General features: G+C 34.9%; 2 protein-coding genes across 2 annotated transcripts; one reads left to right on the top strand and one right to left on the bottom strand.

The window, feature by feature from the left end:
- Nucleotides 1-459: 459 nt before the first annotated feature.
- Nucleotides 460-9,416, top strand: LOC106670240 (prohibitin-2). Its single transcript, XM_014400384.2, has 10 exons — nucleotides 460-638; nucleotides 704-862; nucleotides 1,071-1,191; nucleotides 4,747-4,972; nucleotides 5,042-5,167; nucleotides 5,238-5,345; nucleotides 7,417-7,494; nucleotides 7,575-7,671; nucleotides 8,926-8,973; nucleotides 9,230-9,416. Exons 2-10 carry the CDS (start codon nucleotides 733-735, stop codon nucleotides 9,340-9,342), a joined length of 1,047 nt encoding a protein of 348 aa, XP_014255870.1. The 5' UTR covers nucleotides 460-638; nucleotides 704-732; the 3' UTR covers nucleotides 9,343-9,416.
- A 146-nt stretch (nucleotides 9,417-9,562) lies between these two features.
- Nucleotides 9,563-20,235, bottom strand: LOC106670238 (U4/U6.U5 tri-snRNP-associated protein 1). The gene is made up of 15 exons (XM_014400380.2): nucleotides 19,718-20,235; nucleotides 12,920-13,186; nucleotides 12,664-12,857; nucleotides 12,473-12,601; nucleotides 12,294-12,410; nucleotides 11,887-12,031; nucleotides 11,573-11,730; nucleotides 11,242-11,493; nucleotides 11,016-11,174; nucleotides 10,851-10,941; nucleotides 10,581-10,782; nucleotides 10,382-10,522; nucleotides 10,031-10,112; nucleotides 9,833-9,957; nucleotides 9,563-9,773 (listed from the first exon to the last, which is right to left on the bottom strand). The coding sequence occupies exons 1-15, from the start codon at nucleotides 19,893-19,895 to the stop codon at nucleotides 9,740-9,742; spliced, it is 2,274 nt and encodes a 757-aa protein (XP_014255866.1). The 5' UTR covers nucleotides 19,896-20,235; the 3' UTR covers nucleotides 9,563-9,739.
- Between the last annotated feature and the right edge of the window lie 1,977 nt (nucleotides 20,236-22,212).

The following is a 22,212-nucleotide window of genomic DNA, read 5'->3' as shown; positions in this document are numbered from 1 at the left end:
AGATTTGACAGTTTAGTAGACTGTCAGATCTGATGGATGAAAAGATTGTCAGACCTGATGAATAGAAAGACTGTCAGATGCAACAATATGATAATTAGGCTTATGGTTTGAATGATTGTCAGAACTGATGAATAGAATTAACGTCAGATTTGATGGTTTAAAAAGATCTTCAGATACAATGTTTTGACAAAATTGTCCTACCCGACACGTGGAAAGTCAGATAAAGACTGCAATCACCTGAATGGGCTGTTAGACCCTGAGTAAAGAGGAACGTCGACTAGAGCCAAGAGGCCTAAGGCTTAGTTTAAAGTAAAATTCGTTTTTGTTGGAGCAGCGTCTGTTCAAAAGTAACTTAAGATTTAACGCTTTCGGTATAATTCTGTATTGTATGTGTACGATTTAGAGATTTAAACCGACTCCGTTGGGGTGGGAAAAGAATATCAGCGACGACGTCAGCTGAATAATAACAGTACAGAGAAGAAAAAAATTCAAAATCGTATTAAAATTCTTGGAGTTTTGTCACAAAAATCATGTTATTTGCACCAATGTAACTGGGCGAGGGGTAGCGCCTGGAACGCTGTATCGCCGGTGAGGACAAACTACAGTGGAAATCCGAAGATCTAGTCATCCCGTCGCCGGTACTCGTCCGACGTTCAGACTTCGTATCACGTTTTTTACACTAGGTCACTTATTTTTTCGATAGAGAATCGCAAATTTTTTCGTGGCTGAAGCATGGCACAAAGCAAGCTGAACGACTTGGCCGGCCGCCTGAGCCAAAATCCCAAAGGGCTCGGACTAGGCATCAAATTGCTAGCATTCGCCGGCGCCACAGCCTATGGGGTTAGCCAGTCCATGTACACAGGTATGTCCTAGCTAAAGACCCATTCATCCAACGTTAATCCTCATTCCTCCAAAAGGGTCTTTCATCTTTGGCGGAAAAAAACATAAACATTCACCTCGACACGATTTGAGCTTATGTCATAAAATATAAAAATTTTAAAATGAAAATACCCAGGATGGAGGAGTGTAGAAAAATCATATGCCTAAACGTACGTTTTGAATCTTTACAGTTGAGGGAGGACACAGAGCCATAATTTTCAGTCGGATTGGAGGGATTCAAAAGGAAGTCTATCCAGAGGGTCTACATTTCCGAGTCCCCTGGTTTCAGTATCCTATCATCTACGACATCAGGTATAAGAATAATTTAATTTTAACTGTAAAACCGTAAAAATAATGAAAAAGCAGAAATAGATCAACTGTAAAATTGAACATTGTTACACATTATTAGGAGATCGTGAGATGCAGTCTGGTGTGACGTAGGTTTTAGAACTTTTTTTTCTTTATCGTCCCGTTTCGATCTTTATTGAGGATCTTCAGGGCTTGGGATTTACAAACATAGTTTAAATTATACAAATACATGTAAGTTGTGAAAATGGATTTTTACAATGATAGAAATTTTAGGTTTGATCAAAACGCGGAACAAAAAAACAAACATAACTTTTTAGAAATGGTCATCAACAGAGATAAACACAGCATCAATTACAGAACAGACACATGTAAACTCAGTTGCAGCTATGCTAATATCATTAATCAAATTCAATATTAATACATATAACACACAAAGCATATAAAACAATCATTTCTCTCCACACATCAAACAATTCTACGTAGCCTAATTCTTCAAATTCCATAATTTGTCTCTCCTTTCCCTAATTATCCCCATCCTGAAAGGCTAAGCAGGCCCGAACAACAAATCATTACCCACTTTTCCCCATTGTCGGCTCCTTTCACCTCAAAGAAGCCGACTCCTCATATAAAAATGCCTTTATCTCTACTTCCTTCCCCACTCCTTCAAAATCAAACATATATAAACAAAAAAATTAACTTAATTAAAAATTAATCTCACTAACACCCTTAACACGACACACAGCAAAAAACAGACTACATAGAAAAAACAGACTTGATTACAAATACTTTGATTAAACCAAAAATTTCTATATTGTGTCCATCATTGTATAAATTCATTTTCACATCTTATATGTATTTGTATAATTTAAACAATGATTATTTGAAGATCGTGAGATGCGGTCTGGCGTGATCTCCAAATAATCATTAACTAACAGTCACTAAACACCACACAAATTTAAACAGTGTTTATAAATCCCAGGCCCTGAAGATGATCACAATAAAGATAGAAACGTTGGCACAATAAAGAAAATGTTTTTCTAACCCTACGTCACACCAGACCGCATCTCGCAATTTCCTAATAATCATTAATTAACGGTCACTAAATACCAGACTTTTGTTTCAATGTGGCATGGCATCGTTTGTTTAAATGATTTTCTGAAGTGACCAGTGCTGAGCACATTGACAAAATGGAATCGCAGAACATATAAAGAAAATTTGAAGAAACTTTAGGCTGTAAGGTAAATTTAGAGGAATATAACAAAGAAAAAAATGCAAATTATAAACATGGCAAATGTCTCCATTTCTAATGATAGCATGCTTTTTCTCCTGTTACAAAAAATATTTCGTATTACCGAGTGTATCAAAATGCCCAGAATCTTTCTAACCGAAGTGACCTGCTTAGGAGTCCAATAAATTCGAATTAGCAAGTTTCAAATTAACAATAGTGCAATTATATCATCAGGGTTGTTTACAGAAAGATCTTTGAGCTAAAACACGCTGGACAAAATGTGATAATATGCTGGGTTAAAGATCATGCATGTATTTATCATGACAAAACTATAGATGCATTTATGAAGGAGCCACTATATCAGATGAACTATGAATACAAACGGAAATTTTTTTTTCAACCAATTGTGTCCCACCTATGGCATAAAGACTACAGCTGACAAGTCAAGCTTTATTTCCAAGGTTTAAAACAAAACTGAGGTTGGCAAAAGGAATTCTATTTATTTTCAGAATGAAAACTTAACATGGCATGTGAAGGAGTTATGCATAAAATTGGAATATGCACATCCCCTAACTGACCATAAAATCTCGCTTCTTCTAATATTAGAATGCCCAGTCCATGAAAAATAGAGGAAATAACTATTGGATGATCTGTATAGTGACCTCAGGATATTTGTCCCAATAAGTCTTGAAACACTGTAGGCTAGTAACAGCATGACTGTTTTTTATTTAATTTATGTATTTCTTAAATCAGTTAACATTTCTTTTAAAAATAATATAGAAACAGTGGGCTCCCAGACAGTGGGGGATTGGCAGGTTTGGTCTCTGGGGGTGTGTCATCGGCATCCTTTCTCCTTCATCATCCCTCTCGGGTAGAGGGGAAAAAACTAGAAGAAAAAATTGTAGTTAAGTGGTATAATGCTGTGGAGTACCCACAAAACGTTGAAATTTAGTGAGGACATACATTCCCTTAGTTTTTACGATAAGTAAGTTCCAGTGAATATAGAAACTGTGATTTTAAAAAATTGGTGGAGTTTTGTAAGGTTTAAGTAGTCAAAATTGAAAAAAAAAATTTGCACACCATGAAAGGCCAACTTTGTCATGAGAATAAAAAACTAAAAACAAGAAAAGTTATGCCAAATGTTCTTGGTTCGGCTATGAGCCTTTATTATTTTTGCAACCTTGATATAGCTTTTTTCCATTACATACTTCCTTATCCTCAAACAAACCGATACTTCAAGATCAGGTACCTATTCTTCTTCTATTTCTGTTTTTTGTGAGAGTACTATGTTGTTAAAAATTAGGCTCTCCTGGCTGACGAGTTTAGTGAGGAAATTCAAAGCCAATTTTAACTGCCTTATCTCCAGAGGAGGCTCACAAGTGTTGCGTGTATTATTTTATCTAATTGTGTAGTTTTTTAAAATTAAGAAATGACTATCCTTTACACCAAAAAAATGTATTGTATATTTCTACACTACGTGATGTGACCAAGTTCCCCACTGTCTAGATTTTTGTTGAGTAGCATCAGTACAGTTGAAGAAAAAAGAACTTATTTCAAACTATATGTATTATTGCTGTGATATTAATTACAACATATTTATTTTAATATAAACCAATTAAACAAGATCAAAAATTCATTAGTTTTTATTTTAAAAAATTAATTTTAATGGTTTGGCAGAAAATTTATCAAAACACCAGAATACGATTTATTGTTAGAATGAATTTAACTAACAATTTATTACATTGTTTTACTCATAAAATTTATTACAGTTTTGCACATGAAATTTAACTAACAATTTATTTCATGATTTTGCTCATAAAATTTATTACACGGTTTTGCTCATAAAATTTAACTAACAGTTTATTTCATGGTTTTGTTTGTAAAAATTACATGGTTTTGTTAATAAAATTTAACTAACAATTTATTACATGGTTACCGCTGATAAAACTAGACCATTTTCGTCGATTAGCGTCAGAACCGGATGCTCATATTTTTTGTAGTTTATTTTAAACTATGTATTTGAAATTTTGTCGTTATATTAATTACAACATGGTTATTTTAATGTAAACCAAATTAAACGAGATCAAAAATTCATCGGTTTTTATAAAAATTATTTAATTTGCAGAAAATTTATTGAAACTAAGGAATAATTAGGTTGTAGTTCTACTAGGTAGATTACAGCTGATCCTATGAGTGGGATAATATTGCAGTTTTCAAAACCGTTACAATTTTATATCATTGACATTAACAAAACCATCTGAATAAATGTTTAAACTAATGACAATGCCTACTGGCTTTGTTGTTATACGATTGATTACTTTTTGTTATAGGTCTCGCCCTAGGAAAATATCATCACCGACTGGTTCAAAGGATTTACAGATGGTCAATATTTCTCTCAGGGTCCTTTCGAGACCAGATTCCATCCAGCTGCCCACTATGTACCGTCAGCTGGGTCTCGACTATGATGAAAAAGTCCTCCCATCAATCTGTAATGAAGTTCTCAAGTCCGTAGTGGCCAAATTTAACGCATCGCAACTTATTACACAACGACAACAAGCAAGTTTTATAAAGACTGTTGTTATTTTAAAGGTATTTATTGTTTGTTTGTTTTACATTACATTTTAGGTTTCATTATTAATTAGGAGGGAATTGATCGAAAGGGCAAGAGATTTCAACATAATATTGGATGATGTTTCAATAACGGAGCTCAGTTTCGGCAAAGAATACACTGCAGCTGTTGAAGCAAAACAGGTCAATTGGGGGAAAAAAAAGATATAACACAATGTTTGATTATATTTAATTAATAATTATTTTAATTAAGGTCGCCCAACAAGAAGCCCAAAGAGCAGTTTTTGTTGTGGAACGCGCCAAACAAGAACGACAACAGAAAATTCTTCAGGCTGAGGGTGAAGCACAGGCTGCCTCGATGATATCCTTTTTTTAAACATAATTGTATTGCTGGCATGTATCACAAGCTATTTTATTGGGTGTGCAGTGCAAATTTTTTTTCATTTTTAAAATGTCCATGATCTAAGCGATCTATTATTCTGCTAACCATGTTAGCTTTAGGGTGGGAAAAGCTCTACTCAAAGAGGTAGTTAAGAAAGGGATACCAAAGCTTGGTGAATGCCTTCCAAAATTTGTATGGAATTTATGGTGATACTACTACTCATGTTGTAACTTAATGTGTGGTTTGAGTTTTCGTATCACCACCTAACAAGCTTAAGAGCTATGACTAATTAATAACATGGTAAGTGATGACAAATTAACTCTACTAGAGCTCTCAAGAGATTTCAGATAGATCACACAACAATAGAAGGAAAAATCTGATCTCTGGATTACATTGTGAAACTCGATTCTTGGGTTCACCATAAATTATCCCTCAGGAACAAGGAAGAGTTTATTCCCTATTTGATCGCTGGGGTGAAAGTGGCTCCTTTATACAAAATATATTAAATGAAGGAACATTTGCAAGAAGAAAAAAACGCTGCCATTGTAGTCAAGAGCAGAATTACCTCATTGTAAAGTCCTGTTGTCTGGTAGGATATTCAAGGAATAATTTATTAGGAACTTACCACAAAGTCCTCTTTGCCCACCTAGTCTTGGGTTAGCATTGAAGTAAAAATGTCCAACCCTGATTATAGACGCATCATGTTTCACCCTGACAATGTCTGGTCTCAAACATCTGCACTCACTCAGAGTAAAATAGCCAAGTTAAGCCAGGATCACACTCGATGCAAATCCAAAGTCCATTTTTCCATTAGATTGTACCCTACCCTACTCTACGCTCTGCGATCCCCACTGTCCAGATTTTTGTCGGATCGCATCGAGTACAGTTGAAGACAAAAGAACCAGACACTTAAATTTTTATTCAAACTAGATGTACTCTCTAGACCTTGCTCCGTTATATCTTTATCTGTTCTACTCCGTAACACTTAAAATGTAGGGGGGGACTCTCGACTGGCAGACCCCGCTAGGTCATGGGTTCGATTCCCATTGTCACTCCCGGCCCGTTTTTCCATGATACCCCCCCCCCCAAAAAAAAAAAAAAAAAAATGAATAATATATTGTCTCCCAGGCTAATATGCACTAGTTCAATCATATAGATTTATTCTAGTCAAGAAAAAGTTATCATTCATTTGTAGATATAGATGTAATATTCGGGATGTAATATTACATCTATAATGCCCTTTAAGAGCTATTGTAGCCCCCGTTCTCTGCCTAAAGCACATCGGTGAGTCCTATTTCATCAAGGAACTTCAGTGGTTGAAGCTCTTCTATGGTCACATTATACATCCTAAAACATTTTCTCTGCAGTTTGTAAATAAATGTGTTGGTGTCTGTTCTGCCTCCTTGCAGAATCTGCACGTGCCATCTTGGATTGTTCCAATTTTCTTTAAGTGTCCATTTAATATGCAGTGTCCTGTTAGGATTTGCAGTCTGTTCCTGCTTCCTTTGACACATTCTGTGATTTCTTTCCTACCAAAATTGTTTAGAAGATTCTTGGATTGTCTTTGTCCATTGTTCCTTCATTTTCTTTTTGTCCTTCTGTCTGAGATATTCGTTAATAGTGTGGATTCCTATGCCACAGAAAGGTTATCATTCATTTACAAGCAGGAGATATTTATGCTACTAGAATAGTATGTTATAGAAAACAAAGGAGCTAATGCTTTGGATTAAAAATAAAATACATTTATATTTGGAAGTTAACTTTTCAGTCACCTCCAATTATATATAAATATAAATAAATANTATATATGTTTTGATGTAACTACATCATTTTATTTATTTTGAATGTCGCGAAAAAGTTCAATAAAGAAAGTTCAATTTATTGTTGTGAGCACGTTTGAAAGTATTGCAGTTCATATTTTATTGTAAATAAAAGATTATGTAATATTAGAAAAGTGTATGAGTATATCTATGAAAAGATGATTACGAAGAGTTACATGCTGGTTCATATTAAAATGATTAAGCACATATTTTCCTTAATTGTGTTTTACTTGGGAGAGGCAGTTGGAAGGAACCCCGGCTACTTAAAACTGAGGAAAATTAGGGCAGCCCAGAGCATTTCTAGGACTGTTAGTATTGTATCCGCCTACTTCTACATAAAACGTTCAATTTTGTTTAATATTTTTGTTTTGTGTTTGTGTGATTTTAGATTGCCAATTCCCAAAACAAAGTCTTCTTGAGCGGCGCCAACCTGATGTTGAACATCAGCGATCCTAATTTCGATGATATGAGTGACAAGCTTAAGAGTAAGAAATAATATACGGTTGATTTAGTAGAGTCAGTTTGAAAATATTATTTGATGAAACGGACATGCCAGATTCTTGTTCGTTTCAGTCTGAATTTGTTTAAAATTTTTACACTTTTTTGAATTAATTAAATTTTTAGCTTTCGTTACTTTTATTTTTGAAAAATATAATTTAATGAATGAAGCTAATAGTACATTAGTTGAAGGTTAAAATAGAAAATGGGCATGTCAGATGTAAATATTGTTTGTAAATAAAACCTGGCACTGAAATGTACTCTTAGTAAAATAAAATGTTAGCATTCAAATCAATTATTTGCTGCCAATCCTCAAAATCCTGATCATTTCCAAATAGCTTTAGTTAATTCAAGGTATATAGTTTTAAAAAATTTAATAGGCAAATTTAAACTACTAAAACTTTAGTGTAGATAGGAAATTTATATATGGGCATTCTGTCAGTAACATCTAGTATAAATAAATCCTTTTTGGTTTAATGTCTAACCTACCCTTGGGTGGAACGAGGGGTCAAATTCCTTCACAATATTTTTTTTTTTTTTCAAATTATTCTTAAATAAAATTACACGAGCTGTGCCAGGATTCGAACCCTGAACCACTTGCATGGCAGATTACACCCTAATGACGACTCTCCACCATGTTTTTGACCCAATTTGATATAAAACCAAATGGAGTATTTTTTATTGTAATGGATAAATTAAATGGATTCATTGTGTATCCAGTCATTAGATCCTAACAACTAAAATGAAGTAATAAAATTTTTTAACCTCGCTCGGATGTAGCTATAAGTATACATTATATCTGTTTGCCAGTTCCTATGAGTAACTTGGCAATTTTTTATTTTCCTGGGAAATAAAAAGTATTGCAAATTATAAAAGTGTAGGCAAAGAAATTATATCTAAGTACAATTTTAAGAATTAGTGTATCTAACTAATGCCTTCAAATGGTAGGAAAGTTAAGGATCACATTTGACAGATTCAATAGAAAAATTAGTTCAAGTTTTAATAGTTTTATAAGTTAAATAAATTTTGCAAATATCAAGTTTAAAAAAATTTCTTTGTGTAAAAACTTGAGTAATTTTGGTAAAGAACTATCATACATATAACAAAACGTAATTAGCTAAAAATAATCAAGTCCAGTTTATTTAAGAACACACTTTAATACAGTATAGATTGCGATCAAATATTTATTTTATTTTGTGGTGTGTTTACTCTACTCAGTTTTATTTAACCTTTGTTAACAGGTGAACCCGGCGCTGGCGATTACACTGCGAATACTTCGCTTAACTCAGGTGTTAATTACGCGGCATCTGGAGCTGCGGCTAGATTAGTTTCATAATCACCCTAGTGTCAGAAACACTGTTTACTAATAACACATGGAAATTGTGATATCTTTTTTCGATCAATAAAATTTACATTTATTACAAAATCAAGACTTTTAGCGACAAAATCAATACTTTTTGTGAATGTTTTGAACAAACTATAAATTCTTTTATTTAATTTTTTTTTTTCTTTCTACATTTTAAATGTCATATAATTGTTTTTCAGATGAAATACTCCAAAATTCGAGTGAATATGAAACTAAATCGAGGAATAACATATCTGGAGTGCATTCTGCAGCTCACGGCACTGCTGCTAGAATGGTATCCAAGTCAGATTGAACTCTCATAGATTATGGAGACTGATTAATTTATTTGGAGTTTTGTTAAATAATAAATGGTTCACCTCAGTTAAATCATCTAAGTTTAGAACAGTTATTTTTGTAATTGTTTAGTATTTGTTAGAATGATGTAAAAAAAATATTTTTCTAATGTTAGCCTTAATTTTTAATTAAAGGCAGAATTGTTTGAACATTTTTGATTAAAAAAGGATATAAAACAATTATTACAAAAAAAGTTGTTTATTTATAGTAAGAATTGGATGTTCTTAGTTTGACAGATTTCTGATTAAAAGTGAATTAATATTTAAATCGATTGCAAGGGTCCTGACCAATAAGATTGTTTACTTTCAAAAAATGAGTTCTATTTAAAAATTCGTTACTTTGATGTAATGCTTGATTCACTTCATCATTTTCGTCTTGGCAATCGTCGTCCTAAAAAATTGTTTTATTAAAGACAGTCTTAAAATTTACTCAAAATAAAATTTTCTTACGGCATATTGAGCTGGTGTTTGTTTCCACTTAAGACGACGAAAGCCGATTGCGTTTCTTTCTGCTTATGCTGGAGCATCTGTAGTGTTCCTAACGGTGTGTCAGTAGAACTCATCTGTTTCATAAGCTTAAAAAAAAAAAAATAAATAAACAACAGGGGAAAAATTCTACTAATATATTAAATTTAAAATAATAATTACCCCTTCTTGCTCATTTTTCTTCATCCTCTTTTCGACTTTATTCTTACCAGGCCCCTTTCCGTGGAACTTGTGAGAAAGATATCTGTCAAAAATTAAATGTGTTATTACAAGGCATACTGTATGTACAAAAGTAAGTAAAGTAATTCCTGTCATACAGGAGGGCTTAATGTCTATCTACCCATTGGGTGTCATGGATAAGAGGTCAAACCACTTCACAATACTTCTTTCATGCTATCAATTAAAAAACCATGGGCTGTGTATGGATTAAAACCCAGGACTGCTAGGGAGGCACTATGTTCCCTTAATTTGTAAAAGGAAGCATTGTCTTAATCAATTTAAATTTAATTTTACCTAAAAGCTTCTTTAGCTGATAATAGATGTCCTTCATCATCGATATATTCAAGTTTAATATTCGGCTTGTAACCGTCTTTCTCCTTGAAATCTAAAGTCGGACCCAGATACCTCTCCCTCCTTCCTAGTTTCTCGTCCTCGCTGAAGACAAAAATTATAATTAACAAAGCAAAAAAATAAACAATTTTGTGTGACTTACACTGAATGTGCTTTATCGTCAATTGAATAATTCTGAGCTGCTAGATGTGAAAATCGTGATGCCGAGGGCCGGTTGGCCATGTCTTTTTCAAGGTAACCCTTTGAAACGGCTAATCTGAGCGCTCCAGCAACACCCGCTCCCAAATCTGGTTCAGCGTCAAGTATGGGCGCTTCAACAGGCTTGACTTCCACAACTTTCTCATCTAAAAACCAATGTGTAAGTACAATTCCAAAGATACTATTAATTAAAATTATAACAAACAAAATTTACTCATTTCAACATCGTTCCAGCCTCCTTTGTCTTCGACAACATCCGGTTTCTTTTTTTGTTTTACTTTCTTTTCCTTCTCTCGTTCAAAATCCTAAAATCATGAGTATAAATAAATTGGGGGATTAATAACAATTCTAAAAAAAAGAAACTTGCTTAAGTACTTACAAGTAGGATATCTGGTTCTTCATCCCTATTACCAGCCATACCGTAAGTTGGAATATCTCCAAGAGTTCTACAAAACTCAGCAGTCGAATTTAAAATAATTGTCGATCCCAGTGTATCAACTGGCTCTTCTTTCACTTCCATGATTACTTCTTCTATTTTCTGTTTAAAAAAAAAATTAAATTATAACATAATAAATAAATGCAACAATAAAAAAAATTGAAATTACTGGTAATTTTGTGTTTAATTTTTCCACGGGAAGAGACTTGAGCTTCATTGCCTTCTTGACAGCCCGTTTTAAGTAGGGATCTTCTTCTTCTTCCTTGATTTTGATGATTGGTTCATCTACCTCCATGAATTCCTGGGGGCCAGTGTAAACATCTTCCTTTTCCTCGACTTTTCTTTTTCCAAGATCTTCTTGCGTCGTTGGAATAGGTTTCTCTCTTAGCAAATCGTCAGCGGTTAACTTTCGTATCTTTTTCTACAAGAGGAAAAACATTCATGTACATCTACAGGTAGATCAGGCTCTAGCTCTATCTACACTGAACAAAAACAAATACCTTCTTTTTAGGTTTTTTTATTTTAATCATTTCATCCCTAGAGAAATACTCGTTGGCTATCTTGGGCTCAGGAAGGACGAGGGATTCTAATCTCATGTTCGCTTTTTCTTTAAGCTGCCTCTTCACCATTAATTTCTTGGCTTCCAAATTTTCTTCACCTGGTTTCAATAAATTAAAATGAGAACCCAACAAATATATGGATATTTAGATATTATATATTTACAATATATCGTATGATATCTAAATATAATATATATTTAGATATTATTTATTATATATACAGATTTATTACACAAGTTCTCTTTAGTGCTTACCAATTGTGAATGCGGGCTTAATTGGTTTAGCACCCTCAATTTCTTCATCGTACTTAGTAAGAACTCCTTTAGGCTCATCCATATCCAGTTCACCCGTATCGACACCATTGTAACCAAACGGCTTTTGTTTTTTGTTGAAAAGATTCTGAAAATTATGTAAAGTTGTGGTTAGTTTTATGATAAATGTATTCTGCCAATGAAATAATGATTGGCAAATATTGTAATCAAAGGTTGAGATGCGAGAGAGTAAATTTCGGAAGGTAAATTGAAGGACAAATGTTAACTTCTTGTGAAAAGAAAAATTTTAAATTTATAATTAAAAAAATAATTGTGTTGACATAACCACAGCTTCCTTGCACAATTGTCCCTCTAGATAATTTATATTGTGTAAATTTTGTTTGTATTACCTTTTTATAACGTTCGTCATCCAACATATTTACATTGACAAGTGCATCTGTATTTTCGTCTAGTATGTCTTGATCTTTTAGAGTCAAGATTATAGCTTTGCCCTCTTGGAATGTCTCCTGAAAAAGTAATATTTTTACAATTTACGCTCTACAACAAATTAGTAAATGTATTAACGTACGATATCATGTTCGACTTTGAGCCCTTTAAGATGAGCTGCTGTGTAAGCTGCAGATTTTTCCTTCTTAATTTCTTCCTCTACTAATTCACCGATTCCAAATTCTTGATCCATTTCGTCCAACTCTTTCGCCTGAAACAAAAATTACCAAAATTGTATGGTGTATCAAAACAAACTAAATGATGAATTTCTACCTTTAATTCAGCTTTCATTCTTGCTTCTAAAAGAATTTTATTTTTGTTAACCCAAGCAGTTGCTGATTCGTCTTCGCTACCATCGTCTCCTAATGATTTCATGGCCAATAATTTTTTCTCTATTTCTCTTTTGGCTTTCCTCTCGGCGATTTTACTCCTCAATTTCTCTGTCATTTTTTTGTCCATAATATTTTCTGTACAAAAAGTCATCGATTAATTACAAGTAATTGTAAAAACCACAAAATGGGAAACGTACCAGCCGGTTTATGTACAAATTCTTCACTTTTGTCAGTCGATTTGCCTGTGGAAGATGAATCGGGCGTAGAGAGTGGTTTGAGACCAAGCTTCGCCCTGAGGGCATTGGTCTCAGCAACCGAAAGTACATTGTCACCAGATGAACTGTTAGATACGACAGGAGCAGTCGGCTGGTGGGAAGACGGTACGTCCTTTGCCTTCACGTTCTCAGGTGATGATGACTTAGTGTCCGGTTTTGAGACCTTCAAAGGTACAAAGATAACATCATCTGTTGGAACAGAAAAAACAAACAAAATATTCTATCAGTGAAAACATTTTTAAGAACAATAAACATTACACGTTTATACAAATTAACTGTGTTAATTATTTGTCATTGACTATGGAATACAGACATCTATAAAGAAAAGTGTACCATGCATGCAACATAACTGGATTATTTTTCTATTGTTACTGTATTGTTTCCTTCAAGTTTCAAAAATAAATATTTAAAAAAATAAAATCCTTAAATTTCTGCAAAAAACTATTGCAATTTTCCTTTATTAAAGAACATTAAGGAAGAGACTAATATTAAACTTTTTATGAATTTAAAGCTTAATTTAAAAATCAAAAAACAACCAAGCCAGCATAAACATAGCAAAGGCAATTTGTTCTGAAAATAATTAACATACTTTCCCCGGAATTTAAAACACAATCTATGTTAACTTGACAATCTGAAAGTCAAAAGCAAAAAATTTCTATCAAATAATTATATTTCTTGTTTTTTAATATAAGTTCTTTATATCAAATGTTTGACTGATTTGAAGTGGATTAGAACAATGATGGTTCAGATACGATATTTACATAACTAAAATTCATAGGACAACAGTAATACAGTTGATTTGCAAAATATAATCCTAGATATTATTAATGAATGTGTTAATTGATGTTTTGGCTGTGGTTCACAGCAGATATGTGTAAGTATTTTCTGTTTTTCGCCTTAATAAATAATGTTTAGATTTTGTTCAACAGAAATGGAATACTTTTTTCTAGAAGTAATAAGTTTGGTTCATTTAGGCGACAACTTTTACAGCAAATTTTGTAGCACAACACAATTAAACTGTAGCTTGTTTTTACTCATTCATATAAGCCTTGGGAAATAAGTCACTGTCTTTCAAGAAGAGACTGGTGCTGTTGAACATTGTGCCAAGAAGGGATAGGGGATAGGGGTAAAAGAGGCGGCCACAAGGCCTTCTGCACCTTGACTTGTGCTCTCGTTTTTTTTTTTTTTTTTTATAACTGGCCAAGTTCAGGTTGTTAATCAACCTTCATAGCCTTGCCAGCGGCTCCTTAGTGTAAGATATTGCTTGTGGCTTTTCCTGTTCTAGTTGCAACAATCTGCACCCACCTTCAGACCTTCACAAAAACATAAAATGTGTTCTGCCTTCCCTCCTCTTCCTGGCAGTATCTGCACAGTTCCATCGGTATTCCCAATTGGTGTATGTGCTTTCTTTAGTAGCAGTTCCATGTCAGGAGACCAACCAGAATTCTAGGTTCTGTTGCAGTTGCTATCCAGTAATTCCTTTTATAGGCTTGTGGAGGTCCTTCTCTCGGGTCTCTGCCTGGGCTGTTCCACCAGGTTTTGGACTCATTTTTGGATATATCCTCTTTTGTGTCCTAAGCCACAGTAGGGTTCAGGTCAAGAGAGTCCATGTTGGCTCCCTCTTTGGCCAACATATCAACTTTTCGTTCTCTCTATGCCCTGTAAACCCAGGGACCTATGCCAGGGTCAGGTCATAAGTGTCACTGACTTCCACCAGGGTCTGCCTGTCAGAGAAAATGGCTATCTTCCGGGAATGTATTCCTAGCTTTTTATTCCTCTAGTGCATTGTTCAATCGCTATTATTTCGGACTGGAAAACTGTAGCATAATTACCTAGGTTTACCAACGGTTCGGTCTTTTGATTCATCCCAAAGATTCTAGCCCCCATGTCCTTGTAGGTTTTGGAGATGTCAGTGTACCAGTAGGATTTTGCCTTTAGCGGTATTCCTTTGGCCCATTCTTCCCATTCTTGTATCAGTTCCTTGTACTTTTTAGTAAAATTATATTTTGGAGAAATGGCTTCGATTGGCATGCCTAATATGGCATCAGCCTGTATCCCCTCCCTTAATTTCCATTGTTTATTTACAAGGCCTACCTTTGCAGATGGTTGTCTATTTATGAGCCTGTGGGCTGCTGCTCAGGCATTTCCTTGGATTAAAATATGAAGTGGTGGGAGGTTTAACAACACCTCCAGGGCCACAGTTGGCGCTGTGCTCATGACTCCAGTGACACTGAGACAAGCTTGTCTTTGCCACTTAATATCCTGATTGCGTTGGCCTGCAAAGTCTTGGTCCACCACACCACTAGCCCTGTCAGCATTGGTCTTAAGATGCAGGTATATAGCCATAGGGTCATTTTGGGGTTTAATCCTTCCGTACCTCCCCATACAATTTTGGCTCTCTGGTTGGTTTTAGTTAAATGTTGATTCCATGTGAGTTGCTGATCTAGTGTGATTCCTATATATTTGGCATCCTTGGAAAATGGAATTGGGGTCCCGTTTATACTTGTAGTTTTTAGGCTTCCTGTTGTCCTCTTCCTTGTAAATGGAATCATTATGGCTTTGGAGGGTTAATAGATAAATCCACCCGTTAACACCACCTGACAAGTTGAGTGCTCGTTGTGTATGATCCATCACAAGGAGATTCAAAGACGAAGTATCGCTAACAGAAGAATGCCATCAACTTGGACAGCCAGCGCACTGGCTTGCAACTGCATCAGTAGTAAAGTCCAGTAGTTCGGGACTGCATTAGGGCCCTGTCTAACTTTTTGGAAAACCACAAAATTACCCTTGTCTAAGTATCAGGGCTGAGGGGAAAGAAGAGGCTGAAAAACTGGCCAAGGCAAGTTCAATGACATTCAAGGTCCTGAACCTTTTATGCATACCAAACTTCCAAAATATGGATTCATCAGAGACAATGGATTAAAAGTAAGTCCTCCGTTCAATGGGGATGTAGTCCATCACAGAAACTAACAGAAGAACTAGGTGAGATATTAGGACTAGACCAGTTAGACTACTAACTGGACACTGCAGAATCCGGAGGCATATTTATAGACTCAGATTGGTAGAAACAAGACTGTACAGATATTGACAAAACGAAGAGACAGAGGAATGTGTCCTCTTTTGGTGCATTGGTACAAAGGCTTATGTAGGCTGGGTATTGATTAGGAGTCAGATAGAAAATATAATCAACTTTGGTGATATTCAGAGCTTTTTTGACTGTGGGCAGTTCAGTGCTAAATTTGATGCAGGTAGTATTGAGGGAAAATTGATACCTTTTTTTTACTGCTGATACAAGCAGCTCTTACTACATTATTTCCTCTAGAGCCATCTGTGTAGACAAAAGTGGCTCTAGGAAGAGCACTCTTAACTTTAAAAATTCATGTTTGTAAATATGTAGAAGTAGAAGTTTAACATAATAGTAATTTTTGGTCAGCAACTGGTGCATTATGGGTTTGGGGAAATCCCAGGGAGAGAGAAAGAATGTTTTTGGACGGTGGTTTCAAAATGTGAAAGTCTCGTAGGAGGAACGATGCTCAGTTAGCACGATGTAGATCCTGTAGTTTGATTTGGACTATTCTGAGAATGGTTCATTAAAGGTAGAAGGTTGTTAAGAGGATATGGCACTGGTGATATGCTTTTCAGTAATAACTTTTACGTCCAAAAAGTCATGAGAAGTTTAGAGGGATTTCACCAGCATCAATGTAAACGCTACAAGTGGAGTTGGATTTAAAAGCACCTGTGCATCTGGTGTTCTGCACTAAGTTCAGCATTTGAAGTTCGTTCGCAGTGATTGAGCTATGTGGTACACCCATAATCAAGGCAGGATGTCAATAAGCTTTTGTAAAATATCAAAAGACTTTTTCAGCCCAATAACAAAATGTTACCATTTCATTCTACATTGTCATAATTTCATCAACTGCAAAATTTCATTATACTGCATTTTTTCTAATTTATAATAGTGATAAACAGAGGGTTCTAAAAAATGAGTCATCAGATCAGATTGGATGTCAATTTTTTTTCTTCCCCCTGAATAAGCACAAGTAGTGAAGTCCTGCTAATCAAAACAGGTGAAGAAATTTGTCAGTTCACAAAATATACACTTTTCTCTTTTTCACATAAATTTAAAAGGTGTTGCTTTTCTATTATTATGGACTTGCCCACTTTAAACTCAACTCTTAATTTGATTGCACTTTGTTACCCCAGGAGTGACGCAGATTAGGGATTGACACCAAAGCCCAGGTTGGACTTCTTTTCGCGTGAGCAACGGGGGAGACCCTGAGGGCCTTTAAGTGTTCGTGAGACATTGGCTAATAGTGAAGAGCTCCTAACCATTTTCTTAAGTTCAAATAGATAATTTTCACATGTGTGTGATCTTTTACTTTTAACTTAATTGGTTTTGAATAATATTTAATTTTTGTGTAGCAGATTTTTTTTTTTTTTTTTGGTTTCTAGTTGAATTTTGGTGATGGTTTTGGGCTAGCTTGTAGATTTCAAAGGTGATGGGTTTGGGGTGTATATTTTCTTTCAAATAAATTTTTTCAGATTGGATTCATCTTTGCCTTTATTTCACTTTAATTTCCCTAAGACTTTTTTTTTTAAATTTGGGGAGAGGTCGATCAGTGCAAAAGGTCCCCCGAACATATCAGACCAGAACATCACAACTTTCACCCTCAAATCGTGATTTATTTCGGAGAGCGGGTTGATGGACCTGTAATTTGGTCTTTTCGAATCATTTTGATCTGTCAGGAGTGTTTCAGCTTCACTGCAAGTTAGGTTTTAACTAAAAATAATAAAATTATGTAGATAAGGAGAAGCCAAATTACGTCTGATGGGTTAAAATGCTAAGTGATGACAAACTTTCACCCTCACTCAGCTATTTTTAAAACGTCCAGCTTATGTATCTGTAAACATATTCCTTAACAAACCAGTTTTAACTGTATTACAGCTACTTTTTCAATACAGTTTTTCAGCTAATCCAAATTTCTTCTAATACGGACAGTTTTAGACCCGATTAGTTAGCACTAGCAAAACTCCACTGTAATTAATTATTAGAATATAAAATGACATTCATAGTTGAGACCACGGTAGGATAGAATATTATGGTTGAAAGAAACCAGGTATTCCATGGCAGTTTAATTGATTTAGAGATGGATGTTTTGGGCTATAAAGACCATCTTCGCATTCTAAGCAAAGAATTTCTAGATATGTTTATCAGCAATCAATGGTTCATGTCACAGTTATGCATAAACTATGGGCCGATGCCACAACAGTGTGGACAACAGAAAATCTCAAATACATGGAAAAGCCTAATTAAACTTGAGTTGGAGCAAGTTACCTTGTAAGGCCAAAAAAATTTAACTGAAAAACCTATTTACTAATCTGTAATACTAACTTAACCCCCGGCTAATCGCTAAAACTGACCAATTGGATGTATTTCAACTTTGATATTCTAGGATTAATAAATACTTAAGATTGTGCATTTAATAAACCTTGTGAGCGCTGGTTGGTCACAATAAAAATAATATAAAGTACTGTCAACAGTTTCCTTATTTTCTCAACAACCGAGGTGGTGAACAGTTTAATAGTAAAAGCTGTAACAACCGTGGCCAAAAGTAAAATAGATTCTTAGTCTTTTAATTACATTCAGGGCTCCGACTGAACCCTGGATGATGTGACACGTTAAGGATGCAGGAGGCGACACATGTGCATTATTTTGGACGCAATAATCATCAAAATGTAAAATAAGTCTTTTTTTTTAAAGAGAAAAACTGAAGGAAAATAACTGTTGGAGGCTGATTAATTAGTGGACTGTATAAAAGCGATATGGAAGTGAACAGGATAGGCAGCAACAGGAAGGACTGTGGGAGGGAGCAGGGCTAGGATAAATTTTAGATTAGCAGCATTTAGGAAACAAAATGAACAATTATAATTCGCGATATTTGGTGCAAACAAACCTAATTTAGAAACTCAAGGTTTATTCTTTTTTAATATACTCTGGGGATTGAAGATAGGATCTTTTAACGTTCCTGTGGCTTTTTTTTTTAAATTCTTTCTTTAGGCATCCTTTCGGCCATGCAGTTCTTCTAAAGGGCAACCTGCCCCTACTCAAATTTAATAAGGCTGACATTTTCCGTGTATATGGGATTTTCCATTGTCCACACTGTTGTTGCATCAGCCCATAGTTATGTATAACTTTGACATGAACTGTATTGATTGCTGGTTGTCATATCTCGAAATTCTATACATGGAAGACTGAAGATGGGTTTTATAGCCCGAACGACCATCTCCAAAAAATTAAACAACTATTTCAACCTTAATCAAATAAAATAATATAGATTCCAATGAAAGTTTGGCTCTGAAATGTTGGCCCAGTTTGTCTTCTTGCGGTGAACATTGCTCATCAGCGATGGAGGATCAGCGCCAATGGTCAAATTGGCGATCAAACCAGCAGATTGCCACCAAGTGAGTCAAAACTGAATAGCACTACTTTGAACCTAACGTTTTATAGTGTTAACGTAATGGGCCAATTTACAATTAATTTTATAAGAAACTTTCCTACCTTGGGCGCCTCCACATTGTCTCCCAGCCCGAATCACGGGGAGTCTGAAAAACGGACAAAACTGCAGGCAATATTACTAGTTCAGAGCGACATCAGAACTTTTTCTTTGTTTTTTTGCTGCTTTTGACCAATTAAATAAGCAAACTTCTCGTGACACTCACCTTCAGAATTGGATGAAGAATCCCTTTTACAACTCTTCTCCCTTTTTTTGTCTTTGTGGTGCCTTTTGTGGTGTCTCCTCTTATCCTTGTCCTTATCCTTATCGTAGTCCTTCTCGAGAGACCTGGAGCGGCTCCTGTGCCTCCTTTTCCTCGATTCCTTCTTGTGCTTCTTGCCCATTTCCAAGCCCGAGAAAAGTTCCTTCAGGGAAAATCACGGGACCTGACGATAAGAAGTACTCAAGTCAACGAGGTGATTCACAACACAGAAAGCCTATGACACTCAAAAGTACAGACGAAAAACGCGATGAATGGAACGTCCAACAAACGTTTTCTAATTTCAATCGATAAATTTAAATTATCTTCAATCCATTTTCATATTGTAACTTTTTGTATTTCCTTTTTTCTTGTTAACTCACTTTCCAACAGTCTGTTCAGCCACAAAATAAAATAAAACCTGAATAGAGCGAATACGACGAATCAACGATATCAACATCACAGAACACACGTTGCGTCTAGAAAGTTGATGGAGGAGTGTAACTTCAGCACACTCACAGCGAACAATTATCAACTAACGAATTTCTGTTCGTTCAGCCAAATTTTTTAACTGCCCCACGCTCAGTTTTACTGTCAATTTTCCTCTTCTCGATCTTAATTTGTTAAGGAATGAAGGAACCGATGTCTGGGAATAGGATTTCCTAATCGTAAACTAAACGATTAGTTGAACTATGCGTTTGTAGTCACTGCTTAGTTTTCCATCCAGTTTGACGTTTGTTTTCTTGTCATTGTGATTTTACCAAGAAAATTGTTGCATGTATGATTAAAAAAAATTATTTTTGTAGCTGGTTCAACTCTGGGTGAGGAGAAAAATGAAAAGCAGTCCAGACAAATATTATTTTTTATATCATTGATAAATTTTCCACTCAGTCCTATTACACTTCATCTTATTTTTCCAATCAGGATTCATTATTAACGCTTAAATATCCCTAATAAAACTGTAAAATATTTTGTTGGATTCGTGAGGAGCGGTCAAGAATAGATAGTTTAGAAAACACCTTTTTTCATTTTTTTTTGCCGATGTTTCGACCTTTATTCGGGCCATCTTCATGGTGTGGCCTGGGTGAATTACAAAACATATGTTTATTGGAAAAAAATACAATACGGATGTAAATATAAACTTGGAACCAAGTATTTCATATTCACGTAAAGTGTGGTGCTATTCTTCTAGTGTAATATTGTTGTGAAACGTGAGTTTGTATTATTTTTACGTGAGTTTCATTATAAATAAACTTTACAGACTCTGCTCATGATAAACAAGAAGTTTTGATAAACATCAAGTCCATCGCTAAAAACAGTGGATACGACAACCGCCTAATAGATAAATTAATTTCATAGAAAGAATCTATCATTGTCAGAGATCTGATAATTCCTAGACCGACCCCCACACCAAAAATGTACCTAACACTTCCATACCAAGGCACCATTGCAAAAAAAAATAATAGGCACCACAGTGGTTGAGTGGTTATGGTGCCTGTCTAGTATTTGCTAGCGGCTCTGGATTCAAATTTCGGCACAGCCTTGAAATTTCAACTGATAATAATTTGAAGAAAAAAAAAGTATTGTAAAATGTTTTAATCCTTTGTCCACAACACCCAATGGTACCTGTACCTAATGCCTGTACAATGCGTAGACTTTTTTCCTCCTTCTTCACCACTGCCAACTAAAAGATCTATCGTGGAATTGACCTTTCTTTATTTCCAAGCCTGGAATGCCCTTAAGGTAGTTTGACATATTCTCGGATTCTTCATCTTTTTAGCCCCTTTTCAAAGAAGCTTTAATGACTCTGAGTCTATGGTTTGCACTTTGCAGTCGCAAATGACAAACCCTGACCTTTCCACCTCTAATTAAATAATTAATTTCCACCTCTAATTATATAATTCATATTTAAAAATATATTATTGTCATTATTGTTTTGTATATGGTATTGTTTTGTATATTTTTTTATATATCAACCCTCGGGGAGCCGGTGTTTTTGAAAAAGAGTCCACTTGTAAGTATGTCTGGTTCGAATGGGGCCGCTGGATTCGAACCCGGGACCTTTACCTTACAGTGATGGGCGCCTGTAAACGCCTAACCGTTGCGGCCACCCCCCCCCCTCAAAGTTATATTATGTTTTAATATTATTACTGTTATTGTTTTATTGTGTTAATATAACTCAATTTATTTCTAAAGTAGAGCCAGATAAGGGGGTAGAAAGCCCCATTTTTAAAATTAAATAAATTCTCGCCGATACACGTTCTTTCAAATGAGCGGTAATGTCGGGCGGATGGAAAGGAAATTTTTGGATAGAAAATTGTCGAATATTCTCGTATAAATTGAAGAGACGATCGAGTAAAAATATCTGCATGATATAATGGTAGTTTTTAAATTTATTATTCACCGGTTTGAAACTTTCGGACGTTATTTTCTTTGTGACGACTCGGGTTCAGTCTAATTTT

The sequence above is a fragment of the Cimex lectularius genome, unplaced genomic scaffold (genome assembly GCF_000648675.2).
Source record: "Cimex lectularius strain Harlan isolate CLEC.00 unplaced genomic scaffold, Clec_2.1 scaffold94, whole genome shotgun sequence".
Lineage (NCBI taxonomy): Eukaryota > Metazoa > Arthropoda > Insecta > Hemiptera > Cimicidae > Cimex > Cimex lectularius.
The sequence above is the reverse complement of the archived record's forward strand: the minus strand, read 5'-3'. Positions and strand labels throughout refer to the sequence as shown.